Source organism: Hipposideros armiger, unplaced genomic scaffold (assembly GCF_001890085.2).
Source record: "Hipposideros armiger isolate ML-2016 unplaced genomic scaffold, ASM189008v1 scaffold_131, whole genome shotgun sequence".
In the NCBI taxonomy this organism is placed as follows: Eukaryota; Metazoa; Chordata; class Mammalia; order Chiroptera; family Hipposideridae; genus Hipposideros; species Hipposideros armiger.
Window position 1 is genome coordinate 1,524,105 of NW_017731481.1, and position 18,178 is coordinate 1,542,282.

At 47.7% G+C, this 18,178-nt stretch overlaps 1 protein-coding gene across 1 annotated transcript in view; it reads right to left on the minus strand.

Annotated features, from left to right (window-relative positions):
- ANK1 (ankyrin 1) overlaps positions 1 to 18,178 on the minus strand; it is a 217,526-nt gene that overhangs the window by 57,932 nt on the left and 141,416 nt on the right. Inside the window, exons 4-17 of the mRNA XM_019649237.1 lie at positions 17,375 to 17,473; positions 16,655 to 16,753; positions 15,428 to 15,613; positions 14,314 to 14,412; positions 13,735 to 13,833; positions 13,340 to 13,438; positions 9,563 to 9,760; positions 7,995 to 8,093; positions 7,463 to 7,561; positions 6,833 to 6,931; positions 5,502 to 5,699; positions 4,820 to 4,918; positions 4,266 to 4,364; positions 142 to 352 (exon numbers count right to left, since the gene is read on the minus strand). Of these exons, the coding sequence (XP_019504782.1) occupies positions 142 to 352; positions 4,266 to 4,364; positions 4,820 to 4,918; positions 5,502 to 5,699; positions 6,833 to 6,931; positions 7,463 to 7,561; positions 7,995 to 8,093; positions 9,563 to 9,760; positions 13,340 to 13,438; positions 13,735 to 13,833; positions 14,314 to 14,412; positions 15,428 to 15,613; positions 16,655 to 16,753; positions 17,375 to 17,473 (1,783 nt within the window). The remainder of the gene's footprint in view (positions 1 to 141; positions 353 to 4,265; positions 4,365 to 4,819; positions 4,919 to 5,501; positions 5,700 to 6,832; positions 6,932 to 7,462; positions 7,562 to 7,994; positions 8,094 to 9,562; positions 9,761 to 13,339; positions 13,439 to 13,734; positions 13,834 to 14,313; positions 14,413 to 15,427; positions 15,614 to 16,654; positions 16,754 to 17,374; positions 17,474 to 18,178) is intronic.

Consider the following 18,178-nt stretch of genomic DNA (forward strand, 5'->3'; position numbering starts at 1 on the left):
CACACACACACACACACACACACACACACACACACACGCCACCTAATTCAGAACCTGGGCACACGGTGGGTACTCAATATTCAGACATAGCCTAGTTAGCTAACATTAAACCATTACTGAGACCACAGGGCCAATCTGAATGTGCCATGTTTACCTTGTTCCCCAGGTTGCCATTGGCTTGTTTGGAGAGTAGCAGAGCCACCATCTCTGCATGACCCTCCTGGGCAGCCAGGTGAAGGGGTGTCACGCCTTGCACTGACTCTGTATTTGCAGACGCCCCATACTGCAGCAAACTGCGGGCCACCTCTATTTGGTTCTGCTTGGCAGCAATGTGCAAAGGGGTGTAGCCATTCTGAAACAGAAGAACAGTCACAGGAATGCTGGGTTGACAATATGAGTGCGTGCCTTAGATTTTATATCCTCTGAGGGAGGTCTAGACCTGGTTCTTGGCCTACTGGACACTCACTGAACAGAGCTGGTGTCACCCAGGAAGGGCAACTTGAGTAAACAAACAAACAAACCAAGTCCATGTGATTTGGAAAGGCACCCACACAAGTCAGCAAATGTCCTGTACGCTTTCTCACCATCTATTTTCTGTTATCACGCTCTGAAAAACTGCTGTGCAAGAAGTGCTGTCACCAACAGATGCTTGGATGCAATTAGGCTGCCTATAGAGCAACGAGGAGGCTAGGTAAGTAAGAAAATAAAGGGTTCCCATTTCCTCCTTCCTGCATTAAGAATCAACCCCACAACATTTCATAAAGGAAAAGGAACAGAGCCCCTATTTTTCCCTGTGCAGTTGGGCCAAATGCTCCCCTGGGCTTGTCAGCTTTAGGCAGGTGGTGTAAGAGGACATGCACCTGGCAAAGGACTTGGGGACGAGGGGTCAGTCCTTGCTCCACTCTAACTAGCCATGCAATGGGACAACATATTCAGCAACCTCTAGACTTCCATTTGTATTTTTTAAGTCACTGAAAGTGGATAATAACACCCACCTTTTTCTTAAAGTTGTTGAATAGATCAAATATAATAATGTGGAGGTGCTTTCCAAAATTAAGATATAAAAGTAATAAACCTTTGTATAGTTTTGCAGGGCACTGGTTCACAAGATGTTTTAAGTCCACGATGAGATGAAGGAGCTGGTCCCAAAGTTAATCAGCTATGTCACTGTTTATTCAGCTGGCTTTTCTTTTTTCTTTTAGTTTTGGTAGGAAGACTCTCTCAATGAAGGAAGCAGTGCATGGGTTTACGTTCTGAAGCAAGCTCCTTATCCCACTGCAGACAGGTGACAGCGACTTTGGTCATCACTGTTAGAAGCCATTTTCCCTTACATTATCCCTTTTGAGCTTCACTGCAACCATGTAGTACAGCAGATAAGGCAGGCATTTTTAATATTACCCTACTTGGTGGATAAAGAGGCCAGTTGTCTAAGAGGCTAAGTGCCTTATCTAATGTCACATAGTAAATGGAATAACAGGTGACCCGAGTCTGGCCTTCTGACCCCAGATCCCAGGTTCTGTCAGCTGGAGCGGTGCTTCTCAAACTTCAATGTATCTAAATTCACTTGGGGTCGTGTTAAAATGCAGATTGACTCAGAAGGTCTAGCGAGGCCCTAGATTCTGCATTTCTGACAAGCTCCCATGTAATGCTGATACTGCTGGTCCAGGGGCCACATTTTGAGGAGGCAGGACCCAAAGCATTCAGGGCTAAGGGGGATGCCAGGCCTCCGGACCTCTGAGCAGGACCCATGACTTTCTAAGCATATGCCCACGCAGCCCCAGAGCAGATGGCATAAAGCATATGGTTCCCCCACACTGGCCAGCATTCCTCTGGCTGTCCCAGAGAACTGAGTCTCCCTTGCCAGCCATTGTCTTAACGGGGAAACCATCATTTCTGATTCTGCCAGAATCACTGATCAGGAACAAGAAAGAGAAAAGGGGGACTGACCAATATAGTAAAATCCTAGTTTTATAGGACTGGGGGACAGGAAAAGAGCCTTCTGCAAAGTGGATTTTATGGGGAAATGAAAAGTTGTCATTTACCCAAAGAATTAAACTGAATTTAAACATTTAAATAATTATGTAAGGTAATTTGTCTGAGTGTTCCTCCTTTTCAATTTGATTATGTTATGAGAAAACATTAAATTCTTCATAGATTGTGTTCCCAAAACAAGATCGGCATTTTGATTATAATAAAATGAATTAAACAAAATGATTTTTGCACTACATCAGAATAGAGCAAAGAAAAGAGGTGTGGTTCAGTGGATCGGGCCTGGGATCTGGAGCCATCCTTAAATGACGACCATTCTCTCTTAGTATCGGAGACTGTCTACTTCCCAGTGCGGCTGTCAGGATGAAACAGAATGAGCCCGCTGAACACCTAGCTATTGCCTGGCCCACCGCAGGCATTCAGCACTTAAGAGCAATGATTATTAGGACTTCTTTTAATGTACAAAAGACTGTAGTAACTCGAGCAATTTGAAATCTATTCATGGAAGTATAATCAGTAGTCCCAGGCCACTTGGGCAGTTGTGGATGTCCACACTGGCAAGGCTAGCACCCCGCCCCGCCAAAGGGCAAGCTGGCCCTGGAGGTGGCTGGGTGTGCCAGTTGACTCTGGTTGAAGCCCAGATACAAGGGCAAAACTGTCGGTCCCCAAACCGGGACCTAAATGGAATGAATGACCTTCTGTAGGTGACAAAAACAAGGAGCAAGGTGGCAGGAGGGTCAGGGAGAGGTTAGGGAGGGCTAGGTGCCAGTTAAAGGCTCTGCTTTCCCCAAGGCGTGCAACACTGGAGAGAGACTTGCCTAAAACAACATTAGCATCAAAATTAGAAAGGGGAAGGTTTGGTTTGGGTGCAAAGAGATTTGCATGTGAAATTCTACAAAATTGCCAGACGACTTGGTAAACTATTTTTTGCCATGGAAACAAAACCCATCTGTACAGCGTTTGTGCTTGGATCAAGCTCTCTTTAAATACCATGGACCTGGCTCTGGTTTCTTTTATATAAGGAGGGGTGTGAGGAGGCGGAGGGGAGTCCAGCTTTTTATTTTTAGAGGCAGGAGTAAGTCACATCTTAGCAGGGCCCATGCTCCATCTACACGATGATGACGGATGACGAGGCGTGGGCTTTGTTACAACAGTGACAGGGACAGGGGCTGTGACTGCAGGAAAAGCGAGGCTGTAAAATTCAGATGAGCATCCATTCTGAGAAGGGAAGACAGACTGAAGGCCCCACACTGATTTTCCCTGACTTGGCTGCATCCCCATGAAGTCAGCAAGAGCTTGCTGTCTAGCTGAGCACTGGGGTTTGCTGTCCCAGAAATTATCCGGTTTCTTCTGAGTCTTGACTGCCCTACTGGATGGTGAACTCCCCAGTGCAGGGACTGCCCAGTGTCCTTCGCGTCCAAACCCTGCTCCCTCCCGTCACTCCTCTTCCTATGCAGTGGCCACCAGCCCCACCATGCCCCTCCCTCCTAGGCAAACACTGCACACCTTCTCCTCCCACAGGGGGCAGCCTATCCCCAAAAATGATCCTCTGTCTTGCTCTACCCCTATACCTCGGATCACCTCGCCCCTCCCCAGTCTGGTCTTACATAAGCAAGCCCGGTCATCTCCCTTTACTCGGGTTCCCTTAAGAGGCAATGAACCTGCTGCCCTGAGCCGCACATTTCAGAGGCTGCGTGAGGCTGGCACCCTGGGCATGTGTCTACCGTGTAGTATACGTGCGTGTGCCTCGGTAAAAAAACACCACGATCTAAATGTCTGAACTCATAAGAGGGATGGATTTGGGGATGATAGTTCACATTCAGAAGAGGTTCCCTGCTTCAAGGTTCTGGAAAGTTCACCCCCAGCCCTGAATGCTTCTCAATGGTGGCCACTGGGCTAAGGATGAGACTGACCACTCGTGGAGGTTCCTGTACTTGCTGATCTTGGATAGCGAGCGTACAAAACTCAGCTGACATTCGGTGGTTTGGAGAACACATTTGTTGTGTAAAAAGAATCCATCTCTGTGAGGTAACCTGTGGTTAAGAAGTGTTACCAACTTCCCATTCCACTCCTGACCCCAAAAGGATACCCCAGGTAACAGCTGTAAAAGTGCGGTGAGGTTTCTGAGGTAAAAAGAAAAGCAAAACACAGAAGCTCTTTGGCTGCTTTTGGAATAACCCTCTCTGAAGGAGTGGCAGCTGGCCTGTTCTCCGGGGGCCCAGGCTGTGAGAAGTCTCAGTCTGGAGCTCCTGGTGTACGGACCAGGGCAGGCTTACCGAAGCGGGGCTGTGAGGAGAGCCGCCCCGGGGAAGCAGCAGCTTGACGATGTCCAGGTGGTTGTGATGGACGGCCACGTGCAGAGGAGTCAAGCCATTCTGCAGCAGGGGGGGAGAAGACCAACAAAGAGAACAGCCTTCACTCATGCAATTTTCTATCAGTGATCCCTTTAGCTATCGGCAGCACCGTTCTGAGATCTGTGTCACTTCTTTTATACAGGTAAAATCTGGTTTAAAAATCATTCCCAAACCAATCTTGATCAGAGGTCACTAAAAAGCATTACCAGCTGGACCCAGGGCCACCTCCTCATTCCTGAGGGGCCCGATGGAACAGCGCAATCAGCCCACTCGCTCAGAGTAGGCCACCAGGTCTTTTTAGAAGGTCAAGGCCTTTGTCAGAAAGATCAGTCTTTATAAAGACCACTCTCCCTAGATGGCTGCCCATTTAAAAGATGGACAAAATAGGCTTAGGCAAGAGATGCCCTTCACAAGTAGTAAAGTTTACCCTTTGTTCTGGCTTCTAACCTGACAGAGGTAGAGAAATTCAAACTCACTTTTCCGGCAGCATTTGGATGTGCGTCCCGTTCCAGCAGCAGCTCTGCCACCCTAACCTTCCCATACTTGGCTGCCACATGGAGAGGGGTAAATCCTTTCTGAGGAGAAACACAGGCCGTCAGAACCACAGGGAGTCACAGCCATCCTCCCTGGAGAAAGGGCCATGGCATCGAGGTGTCCCACCTTAATGGGCATGGAGACGCCAAACAAATAAAGGGCACAGCATGTCTGAGCCCTCCGAGAGGCCAAGGCCTCAGGAATCAGCAGGCTTCCTCTGCCACCTGCTTCCCACACCTCTTGTGATGAGCATAAAACCATCTTGTATCATGATTCGACAGCTCGCTAGCTGAGGGCAAGGTTGAGTCTTAATCCTTCCTCTATCCCAGAACCTGTCTGATTTGTCTACAGCAGGTGCTGAGCAGGTAGCTATTCCATAATAAATGGTTGAAGGTTGGGTGGGTGAATGAGAAACTACAGTTCACCACCTTTCTAGGTCAGGACAATGGCACATCAGGCTCACTGATGGTGGCCAGTCCTGTGGGTGTGGCCCTCCAAGCTGTTTTCAGCACAACTGAGGCAACCCAGAGGACCAGATAGGGACCACCCCTGCCACCCCCAAGGCCCAGGCAATGACTAGCTTGCCCTCGTCACCGACAGGGAACAGGAGGAGGAAGTCTGTACCTTGGTCATGCACGCCTGGGAGGCTTCCTTTTCCAGAAGGGCCAGGGCCGTTTCCACGTGGCCCTCTCGGGCTGCAATGTGCAGGGGGGTGTGTCCGGCAGTGGTAGCCAGGTTGGGGTTGGCATTATTTTCTAGCAGGAGCTTCACCATGTTTGTGTGGCCAATGCGAGCTGCACAGTGAAGCGGGGTCTGGTCATCCTGGAACCGGAAGTGAAAACAAAGAACAGGGAATATTAAGGTTACCTAATCAAAAGACTCATTTCACAAAGAAGGCAAAGAAGGCTTACAGAGGTTAAATGACTTTCTCAAGGTCACATGGCTAGTAAGATGAAGAGCTGGGATTCAAATCATGTGTCTGAGCTACAGAAACCAAAATGCTGTCTCTTATTTAATCCTTACAACAACCCTTCAAGTTAGCTGTAATTTCTACTTGGTTACCCAAAGACTCAGCCTTGCCATCTGGGAAATGGGAATAATAATATCGACCTCTTACGACCAAGGTTAGGATCAAGCAGATGGTATATATAGGATGCTTCACACAGTGTTTGGTACGTGATAGGCACTCAACTAGTTACAGTGGCAATTACTGTCTCCCAAATCACATCTAAGTACACACTTGTCTTTGTTTGACACTACTTTCGTTTTCTTTATGCCAGGGGTCATAAGAGAGTCTAAACTGCTGAAGAGGAAAGACGACTTTTTAATCTCACCCCATCCTTTCTTGTTTGTGCCTGATGCAGAATGGGTTCAGTGGGCGAGTTCTCTGTGTTATTGGGCCCAGCTGGGGGCCCCCCTCACACGGCCCAAACACAAACCAGAGCTCTAACTCTACACAGAGCCTCTGTCACCTGTGGGCTTGGAAAGCCTGATCTTGTCCAAAGCCAATTAACTTGCTAACTCAGTAGCTATTCTTATTCTTCAGGTACCCAATACATTGAAAATGCCTTTAATAACAAGGGGGACTCATCCATTTTTAGATCAAGTCATTCCTGACTTATTTTCACTGGCAATACTTTCTTCAAAAAGCCGCTTCTCTTCTTAGACCATGACTGTAACCACCATTAAACCATTTCAGCCCCATAAACACTGCTGACCAGCCATGCTCCTTGGAATTTCATCACCCTAAAGAAACACAGTTCCGATGCAAAAATGTCCGTAGCCTTCTCAGAGCCCCTGCAAAGCAGAATCTGAGTGCTTAGTGCAAGGGACATGGAATGACAAAGAATCTTTGTGCCACCAGCACTGCAGCCAGGCCTCGTGTTAGGAAGGAGTTCTGCTCATTGCACTTGAATTGTTTACATCCCAGGATCCTCCTCACCGCCAGAACTCACCTTGGCCTTGGCATTGACTTTGGCTTTGTTCTGGAGCAAATATTTGGCAACTTCTGTGTGCCCTGCTCTGGCTGCCATGTGTAGCGGGGTCTCCACTTTCTGTAAAATGACAAAATTATAGAAGTGTTAATATATGCTGGGTTTCCAAAAGGACACATGCAGAGCTCCAAAGTGTGAGCCTAGAGAAGCTTGTCGGGCTTTCGTCCAAGAGGTGGAGTTGCACCAGCAAGTAGCTCCTTCAGCCTTTAGCCTGCTGATGCCTGGGGTGCGTGTGTGTATGTGTGTGTGTGTGTGTGTGTGTGTGTGTGTGTGTGTGTGTGTGTTCTAATTATACTTAAAAGTAAACCCCAGAGCTAATGAATGTTTAAAAATGCAAATGTATTTCAAGATAACACTTACATTAGTTCCCAAATTATTGTCCAAAATAAAACCCCTGAGACTTACAGATGTGTGACAAGTTTAATTGGGAAAGCATCAGTATATATGGATGTTCTCCCGGAGTCTGAAGTCTCTGCTGTTCTGAGACTTCTACCTCTTTCCCCAGAGAGAAGGTCAAGGGATCACTGGCTAAAGCATCCCTCTGAGCTCTTGGTGCTGAGAAAAGAGCCCTTGCTTTCACGACAGGCTTACCACATTGGAGACATTGGGCGATGCCCCCCGCTGTAGGAGGTTCTTCACAATGGGCAGGTGTCCCATGAAGGAGGCCACGTGGAGAGGTGTCAGGCCAGACTAGAACAAACGAGAGAGGAATGAGGAGAGAGGAATCTTTCCTGCTCTTCCAAAGAAGAGGCAGCCAGATGTTGCTAAGACAGCCAGATAATACCTCTAGCTACTCTAAACTGGTTTTCCCAAAAAAGGGAATTAAATGAGATGGATTCATTTCTAGGAAAATGGGTGGGGATTGGGGAGGGCGGCTGGGGAGGGGAATCACTGCAGGGTGATTCTGCCTGCTTTTACAACTCAAAAAATTGCATCTGATCTTGGAAAGCTCCCTGAGACTTGACACATGTTTTCTTGTCTTAGTAATCCCTGATTTATTCCTCTGAGCAGTCTCAACATTCATATACATACACCCCTGCAGACGCACAAAGAACAACTCTAAAGAAGGCTACTGGAGGAAGCCCATGGGCGGGGACCATCCACGAGGTAGAGTTTCTCCTACCTCAGTGACAGCATCAATGGAGGCTCCTGTCTTCAGCAGCAGCTCCATGACACGGATATGGTTCTTCTTGCAGGCGATGTGTAAGGGGGTGAAGCCATTCTGCAGCCCCACACAAAGGAAGACAGACAAGCAGGAGTTTATACACAAGCCCAGGGAGCACCCAGACCGCCTTGCTGATTAAAAGGCAGCCTCTGCCCGAGCCGGCCTGTGAGCCCCACAGACCAGAATGCCAATCACTGCAAATCTTCTCAGAGGCAGGTGCCTCTCACATTATACACGAGGCACGTTCTGAAGCATGTTGTCTATAAACCTTTTTTAAAAATTTAATCACATTTTTGGATGTATGAAAAGATAAAAGAGCCTGCTGTTCAAAGTTTCCTTAAGGAGAAATTTTTAATAAAGAGTACGTTTGTGAAGCAAATCACGCTCTCCCTTCCCGGAAACTGACGATCATTTTTAGTAAAATGGATTTCTGTATGTCAGCTCTGATCTAAAGTGATATACTGGAATGTAAACTCCACAAGGGCAGGGATACTTGTTTATTTGCTTGGTTTTGTTTGTTTGCTTGTGTTTTCAGTGCTTTAGCCCCCTAGGGCAGTGGTGCTTAAAGTGGGAGGGGGGGATTTTGTACGCCCACCTCCACCCTTGGGACATTTGGCAATGTCTAGAGACATTTTTGATTGCCACAACTAGAGGAGGACTGCTATTAGCACCTAGCAGGTAGAGGCCGGGGATGCTGCTTAACAACCTACAGTGCACAGGTGAGCTCTCCTGCAACAAAAATAGGCCCCAAATGTGAATAGTGCTGAGGTGGAGAAACTCCTACTACCCTAGAACAGTGCCTGGCATGTGGTAAGAGCTCAATGAGAGCTTTCTGCGTGAACAAATGAGCCATCCTTGCAGTCCCTGAAGGCTATCCTGCCTTCTAAATTCTCCTCCCCTGGGAATAGGCAGAGGCAAGTGGGTGCTCATGGGCAGGCTCTGTGTAGAGTTCCGGCCCCACCAGATCCCTGAACTGCCCTGGAAGCCTCTGACCTAGGGGGAGGAGGCGGAACCATAGTTCCAAGAGGGCATTAACTGAACGCCTGAACTCATTTTTACATGAGCACCATGAACACTATAAGCCCCTCTGCAGAGGAAGCATGCTTAGCTCAGGCCATTTCACTCGCTCCTAAAGCAGATAAAAAAGCCAGGCAGTCTCTAAATCACCCTAGGCTCTGGGCCTGGCTCAGATGTAGTGGCACCCCCAACCCACGAACATACCATGAACACTGCTTCCTGAATCAGGTCTCTTGGGCCCAAGCCCTCCCCTGATCTCAGGCTGTTACCAGGGGTGTAGGAGGTGACACCCAGCTGGATGTGGTGGGGAGTGGAAGGTCACCGACCTGCCTGTGCCCTGGTATGCCTCCTGAACCTTTACAGGCACTGACACTTTCCAGGCCCTGAATCTCAGGAGTAGTTCCAGGTGCCAGCTGGTGCCCCTCCCACGAGGCTCAGTCCTGCAGCTCTGGTCCTGTCTCCCCTGGCCCTTGCCCCTCTGGCACCTTCTCCAATGGCCTCCCACTCACCAAAGCTCTGGAGTTTGGTTTGGCCCCTTTATCCAAAAGGACCTTGGCTACTCTGTGATGGCCACAGTGGGCTGCCACGTGAAGTGGGGTCAGGTGATCCAGGGTGATGTCATCTATCTCTGCGTTGTATTGCAATAGAAGTCGGACACAGTCAAGGTGGTCTCCCTGAGCCGCCATGTGAATTGGGGACAAGCCGTTCTGGGTAAAGAGGAAAAAAACAAATAATTGCAAAGGCTTCTGGGGACAGAACATGGTACCTTAGGACATGATTCCGATCTCACTTCCTACTTCTTCCCTACACCACGCTTTGTGTGGCCCCAGAGTGAGGCTAGCTCATTCTGGCCTCCGTACTCACACTCATCTCTGGCTACACTCTTCCTTTCCACCTTGCCAAATCCTCCAAGCCAGCTCCAACCAGGCCCACCTCTTCCATGAAGCCTTTCTTGACCACCCTAGACTACTGTGGGCTTTTCTTATCTGTACCATTCACTCAGACCTTATTCAAATATTTGTTGACTTGTATTCCTAATTAAGTTTTCAGGTGTGTGTATCTTCTTTCCTTACCTATAAGCTTCTTAAGATCAGTGACCATGCCTAATATCTCTTATATGCCTACAGTGCCCTGTACAGACATGTAACACACATAGTGGTCCTTAATTAATATGGCTTTAAAATGAATTAATGATGATAAAATGGAACTTGGATCTAAATCCGTCTGTTCTTTGCCTCTAACAAACATACATCAATTAAAAAATGTGCTAAGGGGGCCGGCTGAGTGGCTCAGTTGGTTGAGTTGGCTTAAGAGCATGAGCTCTGAGCAACAGGGCTGCTGGTTTGATTCCCACATGGGCCCGAGCTGAGCTGTCGCTGAGCTGCCAACAGGTAGCAGGATGGCTCAGCTGATGTAATAACAAGATTGCCTGTTCGATGGTGGGCTACACCCACCCGCAACTAAGACTGAACTCAGCACCTTGAGCTGAGCTGCCACCCGGATTGCTCAGTGTATAGGGCGTGTGCTCTTAAAAACAAGGCTGCCGGGTTCGACTCCCGCATGGGATGGTGGCTATGCCCGCCTGCAACTAAGACTGAGCTCGGCACCTTGAGCTGAGCTGCCACCCTTAACTCAGTGGATGGAGCGTGCACTCTTAACAACAAGGCTACTGGATTGACTCCCGAATGGGATGGTGGCTACGCCTACCTGCAACTAAAGATTGTAACACAGCACCTTGAGCTTAGAGGCCACAAGCTGCCGACGGGAAGCCAGATGGCAACTGGCACCCTCCACAATGAAGACTGAAGAACAACAACTTGGCTGGTCCCCTTCCCCAATTCCCCAACACTGTTCCCCTCCCCCAATTCTCCAATAAAATCTTAAAAAAAAAAGTGTGCTGAGGATTCTCACTGTTTCTTAGACAGCAATTTATTTTAAAAAACATTAAAGACAGGGGAGACTCGTTCATTCATTCATTCATTCATTCATTCATTCAGACATTAATTCAACACATTAAGTGATTAATGTGTAGCAGGTATGGGTTAAACTCGGGGAAAAGAAGAGAACAGACATAATAATCCCAGGCCTAAGGAAGCTGGTAGACTAGTAGGCAAAAGAAGTGAAAACAGATACATCATGGAAAGCATGATCAAAGCACAGAGGTACACAGGAGGGTGGAGTGACAATGAGGGACGGGACACAAGGAGAGAAGGCTTCCAGGAGAACATGACCCTTGAGCTAGGACTTCCCAGGAAGACAAAAGGGAGTCTCCCATCAAAGGGAACAGTGTATGCAGTGCCAGAGGCAACCATCCTAGGAACATTTATGCAGTTAGACATGCAGGAGGGCCAAGTGTCATCGGGGTGTGGAGCTGGCCTGGGGTGGCAGGCAGCAGCTGCGCTGTGAAAGTCTACGAGCTAAGTAACTGGGACTTTGCAGAAAGTGACAATTGAAAGAGGATTCTCAGAAAAGGAGAAACACAATCTGGCTGCATGACAGCTGATATTAGCGTTATGGGTTGAACTGTGATCTCTCAAAATGCACATGTTGAAGTCCTAACCTCCAGGACCCGGAATGTCACCTTATTTGGAAATAGGGTCATTGTAGTTGTAGATAGTTAAAATGAGGTCATTAGTGTGAGCCCTATTCCAATTTGATTTCTCTCTTCATAAAAAGGGGAAATTTGAACACAGACACACAGACAGGGAAAATGCCATGTGAGGATGAGGCAGAGACTGGAGTGATGCTTCTATATGCCAAAGAAAGCCAGACATCACCAGCAAACCACCAGAAGCTGGGAGTGAGGCCTGGGACAGATTTTCCCTCACAGCCCTCAGAGGAACCAACTCTGCTGACAATGATCTCAGATTTCTAGCCTCCAGAACTGTGAGACAACAAATAACCTTCTGTTGTTTAAGGTAACCAACCCAGTGTATGGTACTGTTACAGCAGCCCTAGCAAACTAACACAGTTTGCTATACTTACTGTATTGCTATATTTACTGTATTTTTAAAAAGTCATACCATATTTCCCAATTGGAAAGAAGGAAGTTCTCAGTAAAGAATTTTTATAATCATCCTTTTTAATCCCATTCTAATAATCTGGATAATATAAAACCATTACTAATTTAGGAACACTTATAAGTTTAAATACAGGGCCTCTGTGGAAAAAATGTTGAGAATTTCCTGACCTAATACTATAATTGGTAATAGCAAGTCTACTTTCACTTATTTAAGGATTTTTACTTTTATATGTCCTTTCAAAGATATTATCTCATGTAATCATCCCAACATCCCTGAGAGAAAGGAGTAAAAGCTCTCCAGATGAGGAAATAGAGGTACAGAGAGAGTAAGAGGCGTGCTCAAAGTCACACAGATCAGCCACGGATGGAGAATTAAATAAACTGGTTTAGTAGAGGATACCTTTACTTAAAACACACACAGAGACACACGGCAGCTTGGTATTATGAATCATGTCCCAAATTACAGATAGCTCTGTAGAATACTCACAGGATAATTTGTCATGGAATAAATTTGCTTTCATGGTTATGGACCGTGCTACAATTTTATGACAGAGAACTTCTCACAGAGAACCTCCAGAATGGGCCTGGTTTCTGCCTTGCTCTTCTAAGTTCACTCCCTCTAAATTCACCCCAAAGAATGGGGCAGAGGGCCAGGCAGCACCAGGTGGTCTGATAGCTTCAGCCCCAGGAAGACTCAAGACTTCATACTAGAACTGGAGGATGGGCCTTGGCTCCGGCCCCTAATGAACCTTGAGAACTGTTTTGTTTTCTTTCTAACTTCACTCCAGTCTAGCCCAGGCTCTGAAGACTTCTCCAGGTGCTTAGCTCTTGTCTTTTCTGGAGCCAAGGTAAAATAGACAAGGGTTGGTCTAGAGATAGTAAGCAATGTCTGCTCACAAGTCAAATCTGAGCTGCTGCCTGTTTGTAAATAAAGTTTTATTGGAACACAGCCACTAGTTTGCATATTACCCATGGCTGCTTTCCTACTACAATGGCAGAGTTGAGTTATTATGACAAGAGACCATGGCCTGCAAAGCCTAAAAATACCTGGCCCTTTAGAGAAAATTTTGCTGACCCTGAACTAGATAATAATCAGGGCTGTACAGAGTGCCTCCTGTGTGACAGGCATTGGGGTAAATGTCACACACACTGGCTCAGCTAATAGTATTAGGATCTCTACTTCTCAGAAATGGGATTTGGTCCCAGGTTGGTCTGACCTAGAGCCCTGCCTAAAAGATGTTCCTCCCAAAAAGGAAGCACGCACCTTGGTTTTAGCTTGGATGGGTGCTCCGTGGTCCAGCAGGATCTCTGAGATTCGCACATGCCCATTCCGAGCTGCACAGTGGAGAGGTGTCAATTCATCCTTTAAAAAACAGAGTCACAGAGAGAAAGCCCCAAAGGCACCTATCAGAGGCCGTTGGAGGGAAGACTGCCCACAGCATCATTCCAGCTGCAGAAGCATGATGCTTCCTTAAGGACCAGCTCGACGCCAGCCGTCTTGTTATATCGTCTCTTGCTATACCCTGGCTCCTGCTGTGGGCTGCTCTGGGAGGCTGCAGACCCATCACTACCTGGTCAGCAAGAGCCCACCACACTGGTGAGGCTCTGGAAGGCAGCACTCCCTTCCCAGGCCTTGCCACGAAGTTCGCTAGCACCCACCTTGGTCCTTGTTTCTATCTGGGCTCCGCGGTCCAGCAGTAGTCGCACCATGATCACATTCCCCCTGCGGGAGGCGATGTGCAGTGGCGTGATGCCGTTCTGGAGGGGAAGAACAGGACTAGTCAGGGCATGGCATCTTCCTCTGGAAAGCAGCTGCTCTGTACCCTACTCCCCCATACCCCATTGCCCCAGTCCTACAATGGCACTGCTACCGGCAGCCATGTTCAGCCTACTGTTAGGACATTTCTCACCTAAGAAAGATTTCAAAACCTGTAAGGGCATGATAGTACTGTGGTTAATCACAGCAACCTGGCTAAGCCCAGGTCTCCCAGAGTCAATAGAATGGGCTGGAAGGAAGCCAGTCCCCAGCCCTCCAGGTTTGCCCCTTCTAGAAGGGATAAATGGAGATTGAGGTGTGGGTGATTAGAAACCCACCAATGAGGAGCCTCAATAGGCACGAGTGCTGTCTCACCCACAGACTTTTGCAGTACAGGGGAAACCACGGTGCGATAGGGGAGGCGGGAGCACCCAGATTCCTGAGCCCCTGGCAAATGTGTGGAGCTTACCAGAGAACCTTACCTGTGGTGTGAAATTGACACTGGCTCCCCTGTTGAGGAGTAACTGGGCCACGTTGAGGTTCTCGTAGTGAGCTGCGATGTGGAGGGGGGTAAATCCCGTCTGGGGCACAACAGAGGGGGAACAACTTGTCACATGCCATGTACTGTCATTTCTATCTCAGAATCAGCCCAGGGATTCTGAAAATGTTGACAGGGCCAGAGGACCCGATACATAAAGCAGATTTAGACTGATGAGAACATTTGGAAAGGGGTCAAGAGATACTCTGTGGCAAGTTATATTTAAAAGCTAGGTGCTGCCTCTGAGTGACCAACATTCTTTGTTTTGTGGTTCACGGGGACAAAGCATGGAGTGAGATTACCTCCACATCTGTGGGGCCATTCACCTGAATGCTTACTTATACTTATGAAGAAATTTTAATTAATGAATGAAAAGTGGTATGGGGTCCATAATCTTAATTCTAGGGATTGTTTCAGCGCCCTAAAAGGGTGTGATGACTCAGCTGGCTGGCCAAAGGGTCCATTGTCACCTTTTCTTCCATAACCTCAGACCATGCTTAACCCAGTCAGCGGTTTTTCAGACAAAACTCATTAACCATGTGGCGGGGAGACTGAGAATAACCCAGTATAAACCCATTCCCACTATAAGAGAAGAAATGAACAGCCCACATTTATAAAGAGTAGATCAGCCATGACTCAAAACATCAGACAGCAAGTTCACACCACTAGTTGTCCACGCCCCTTGGGATGATCTTCCATGTTCTCATCTCCACATGTGAGGTCACCTCCCTCCCTCCACCAGGGGGCAGCCAGCGAAAGAGAGTGGGGTAAAACTCTAGAGCACCACCTGCTAGCATTACAAAGTTTCACTCTGGCCAGAGACCCATCCTGCCCACCTGGACACTTTTCTGAATGGCCTGGAGCAACAAAAACCTTCCTTACCCCACGCCAGACACATTTTTTTTTTTTGGCGTTCAGCAGGCTTTTAAAGTGGGGTTGTCCACTGTGGCTCAGTTGGCACCATCTCTGGGTAGGGTCAGTGCTTGGAGAAATTGTTGGGAATTGATGGTGCCTTTATAACCTACAGATCTCCATGGTCCAGGCCCTAGAACCCTCACCTTGGAAAGCACGTCTGGGTTGGGGTCATTCTGCAGAAGCACTGCAGCTGTCCGGGTGTCGTCATTGCGGGCGGCGATGTGCAGGGCAGGGAGACGCACCTTCCCCTTCGTCCCGTAGTTGATGAGGTGTGCCACTACGTTCTCGTGGCCCTGCTGCAGAGCCACGGCTAGAGGAGTGAAGCCATCCTAGCCAGGGGGAAGGAGGAAAGACCAATTTGCTCTGACTGTATCTGACCTTGGTTGTCCTCAAAGCAGGACACATGCTTTCACACCCTTGCTCATAACAGGTCCTCATCCTCCAATTCTCTGCTCTTCAAAGCCCACCTCATCCATCAAGCTCGGCTCAAATGCCACCTCCTCACTGAAGACTTTCTTGGCCCCATTTTCTTTCTCTGCAACCTCACAGAGCCTACGGTAATTTTTCTTAAGCACTTATGTAATTTTCCTTTATAATTTGTTCCCAATCTGACTGAGTACTAGGAGAAGATTTTTACTACCCTTTGTTTCTTTGCTGACCCTCCCTCTCACCCCATCTACTGGTGCCAGGACAGTGCCTTAAACACGGCAGATGGTCGTTCATTTACTCATTTCACAAATACTATTGAACACCTACCCAAAGCTAGAAATGATGCCAGGCACTGAGGATTCAATTGTGAGCTACTGTTAATTCCCTCAGTTGTGTCCTGAGGGGCACAGGACCCCATAAGCTGGCAAGGCAGAATGATAACAAAGTCATGTAATCGTTGAGTCTTACAATGTTAAGGGTCATAAGAACCCTTAGCTTTTAGTCGAATTTCATCATTTCACCAATGATAAAATCAGGAAGCTAAAGTGACTTGTCCAAGAGTGTACAGTGGGTTCATGGCAAGAGCCTTTCTCATTAAGATCCAAGCAGGCTTGTTCACCATACACACCCACACTACCTTCACTCCTGTCCAGCCCTCAGTGTTGGTTATAGTGGGAATGACATGTTAGACTCTGATGTCATTTCTCTGCTATGTGTCTGGGCATTCCTCAAGACCCATGACTTTGTCTCCTACTCCCTTGCAGAGTCCAACAGCTGCCAGGATGAGTGCAGTGATCTGAAGGTCAAGAGCACTCAGTGACACGCTACAGTGATCATGACAGAGGATGCAGCTCAAGCCACGTCCCAGGAACGCATGCCCCCACAACCATGTCCTACCCCCGGAGACTTCCAACAGGGAGGCCATTTCCCAAGGTTCTTACTTCTGTGGCTACGTTCTGATTAGCTCCATTTTCCAGTAAAAACTTAACCACTTCCAAGTGATTCTCTTGTGCTGCCATGTACAGGGGTGTAAAACCTTTCTGTAAACCAAGAGAAAATCTCATTAAAATTCACCCACAATATTGAGAGATGCTAAAACAGGTGCAAACCCTCCAAACTCTAGAATAGTTCTCTCTTTCTCCAATTTTCACCTACCCCACAGAGCAATATCCCCACCCATATCCTCCGTTATAAAAACTCATCACCACTTCGAAATGGCTTAGTGGGATTATTGTGAAAGGCCACAAGGTGGGGGTGACACTCCATGGAAGTCGGTTTCTGCCCCTCACCATCATCAGTCAGCCTCACGCACACACTTCTCTATTTTCACTCCCTTCTGCATCAGCCCCCCATATCCCCTCCTACACAATTTCTCCCCCAAAATGAACCATAACTAAATATATTATTTGACTGGTTTACTGAACAGGGAAGGGATCCACAAAGACCAACCACATTGTGCTTAGGATGTGTAGTAGAAGAATGAAAAAAAATAATAACAGATGCCTTCTTCAGTGCTTGGAGACACGTCAGTAATAAATCTAGACTCGGCTACATAGTGCATGTACCGCCGAGGCAGCCACCGTGGGCCCACTATGTAACAGACACACAGGTGAAGGAGAAAGGCAGCGCCCTCTAGAGCAGGGACCGGAGAGAGCCGTCACCTGTGACTGAGCGTTAACGTTGGCTCCATAGTTGACCAGCTCCCGGACCACCTCGTCCTGACCAGCGAGGGCGGCGATGTGCAGAGCCGTGTTCCCTTTCTGAAACACATTGGAAGAAGGAGAGGAGGTTTCCCACTGGGCCTGGGTAAGTGACTGTTAAAGGGACAGGAACAAGGGGGGATGGGCAGTGGCTTTCTTTACAGCCAAAAGAGGTAGACAACACACATGCGCAGGCCTTTACCCATCATACATCTTGAAATCGTGCTGAAAGCACAAGGAGAAAAATTCTTCCTGTGTTCCATGAAAAAAATAATATCAAAGAATAAGAAAACCAACTCCTCAACACTAATCAACTACATACGGGCGCAGCATTCTGTCACCGGCTGACAGGACCCACACTAAAGGTTTGCCAAGCAAGCTGGCCTCCTTTGGACTTACAGCTCCTCCCAATCTATAACTCTGCAGGATGAAGCAGAGCCCCCATGAGGCCTGGAGCTCTGCAGAAAAGGAGGCTGGCAGGTCCCGCAGGCTCAGCTCCTTTGATGCTGTTACAGTGATACCCACTGAGCAAAAGCTAGACCAAAGAGGACAGAGGGAATGAAAGGGGAAGAGAGTAAGTAAAGTGTCAAATGAAAAAAAAAAGGGTAGAAATACGTACGGGAGTTGTGGGGAGGGTAATAAAATGAACTATATGATGTATGCAGGGAAGAGAAGAAAATACGAAAGTAAACGGGGGGAAATAAATAGAATAAAATCTGGCAAAGGAAAACACAAAGAAAGTATATTTGAAATATTAATTAGTAC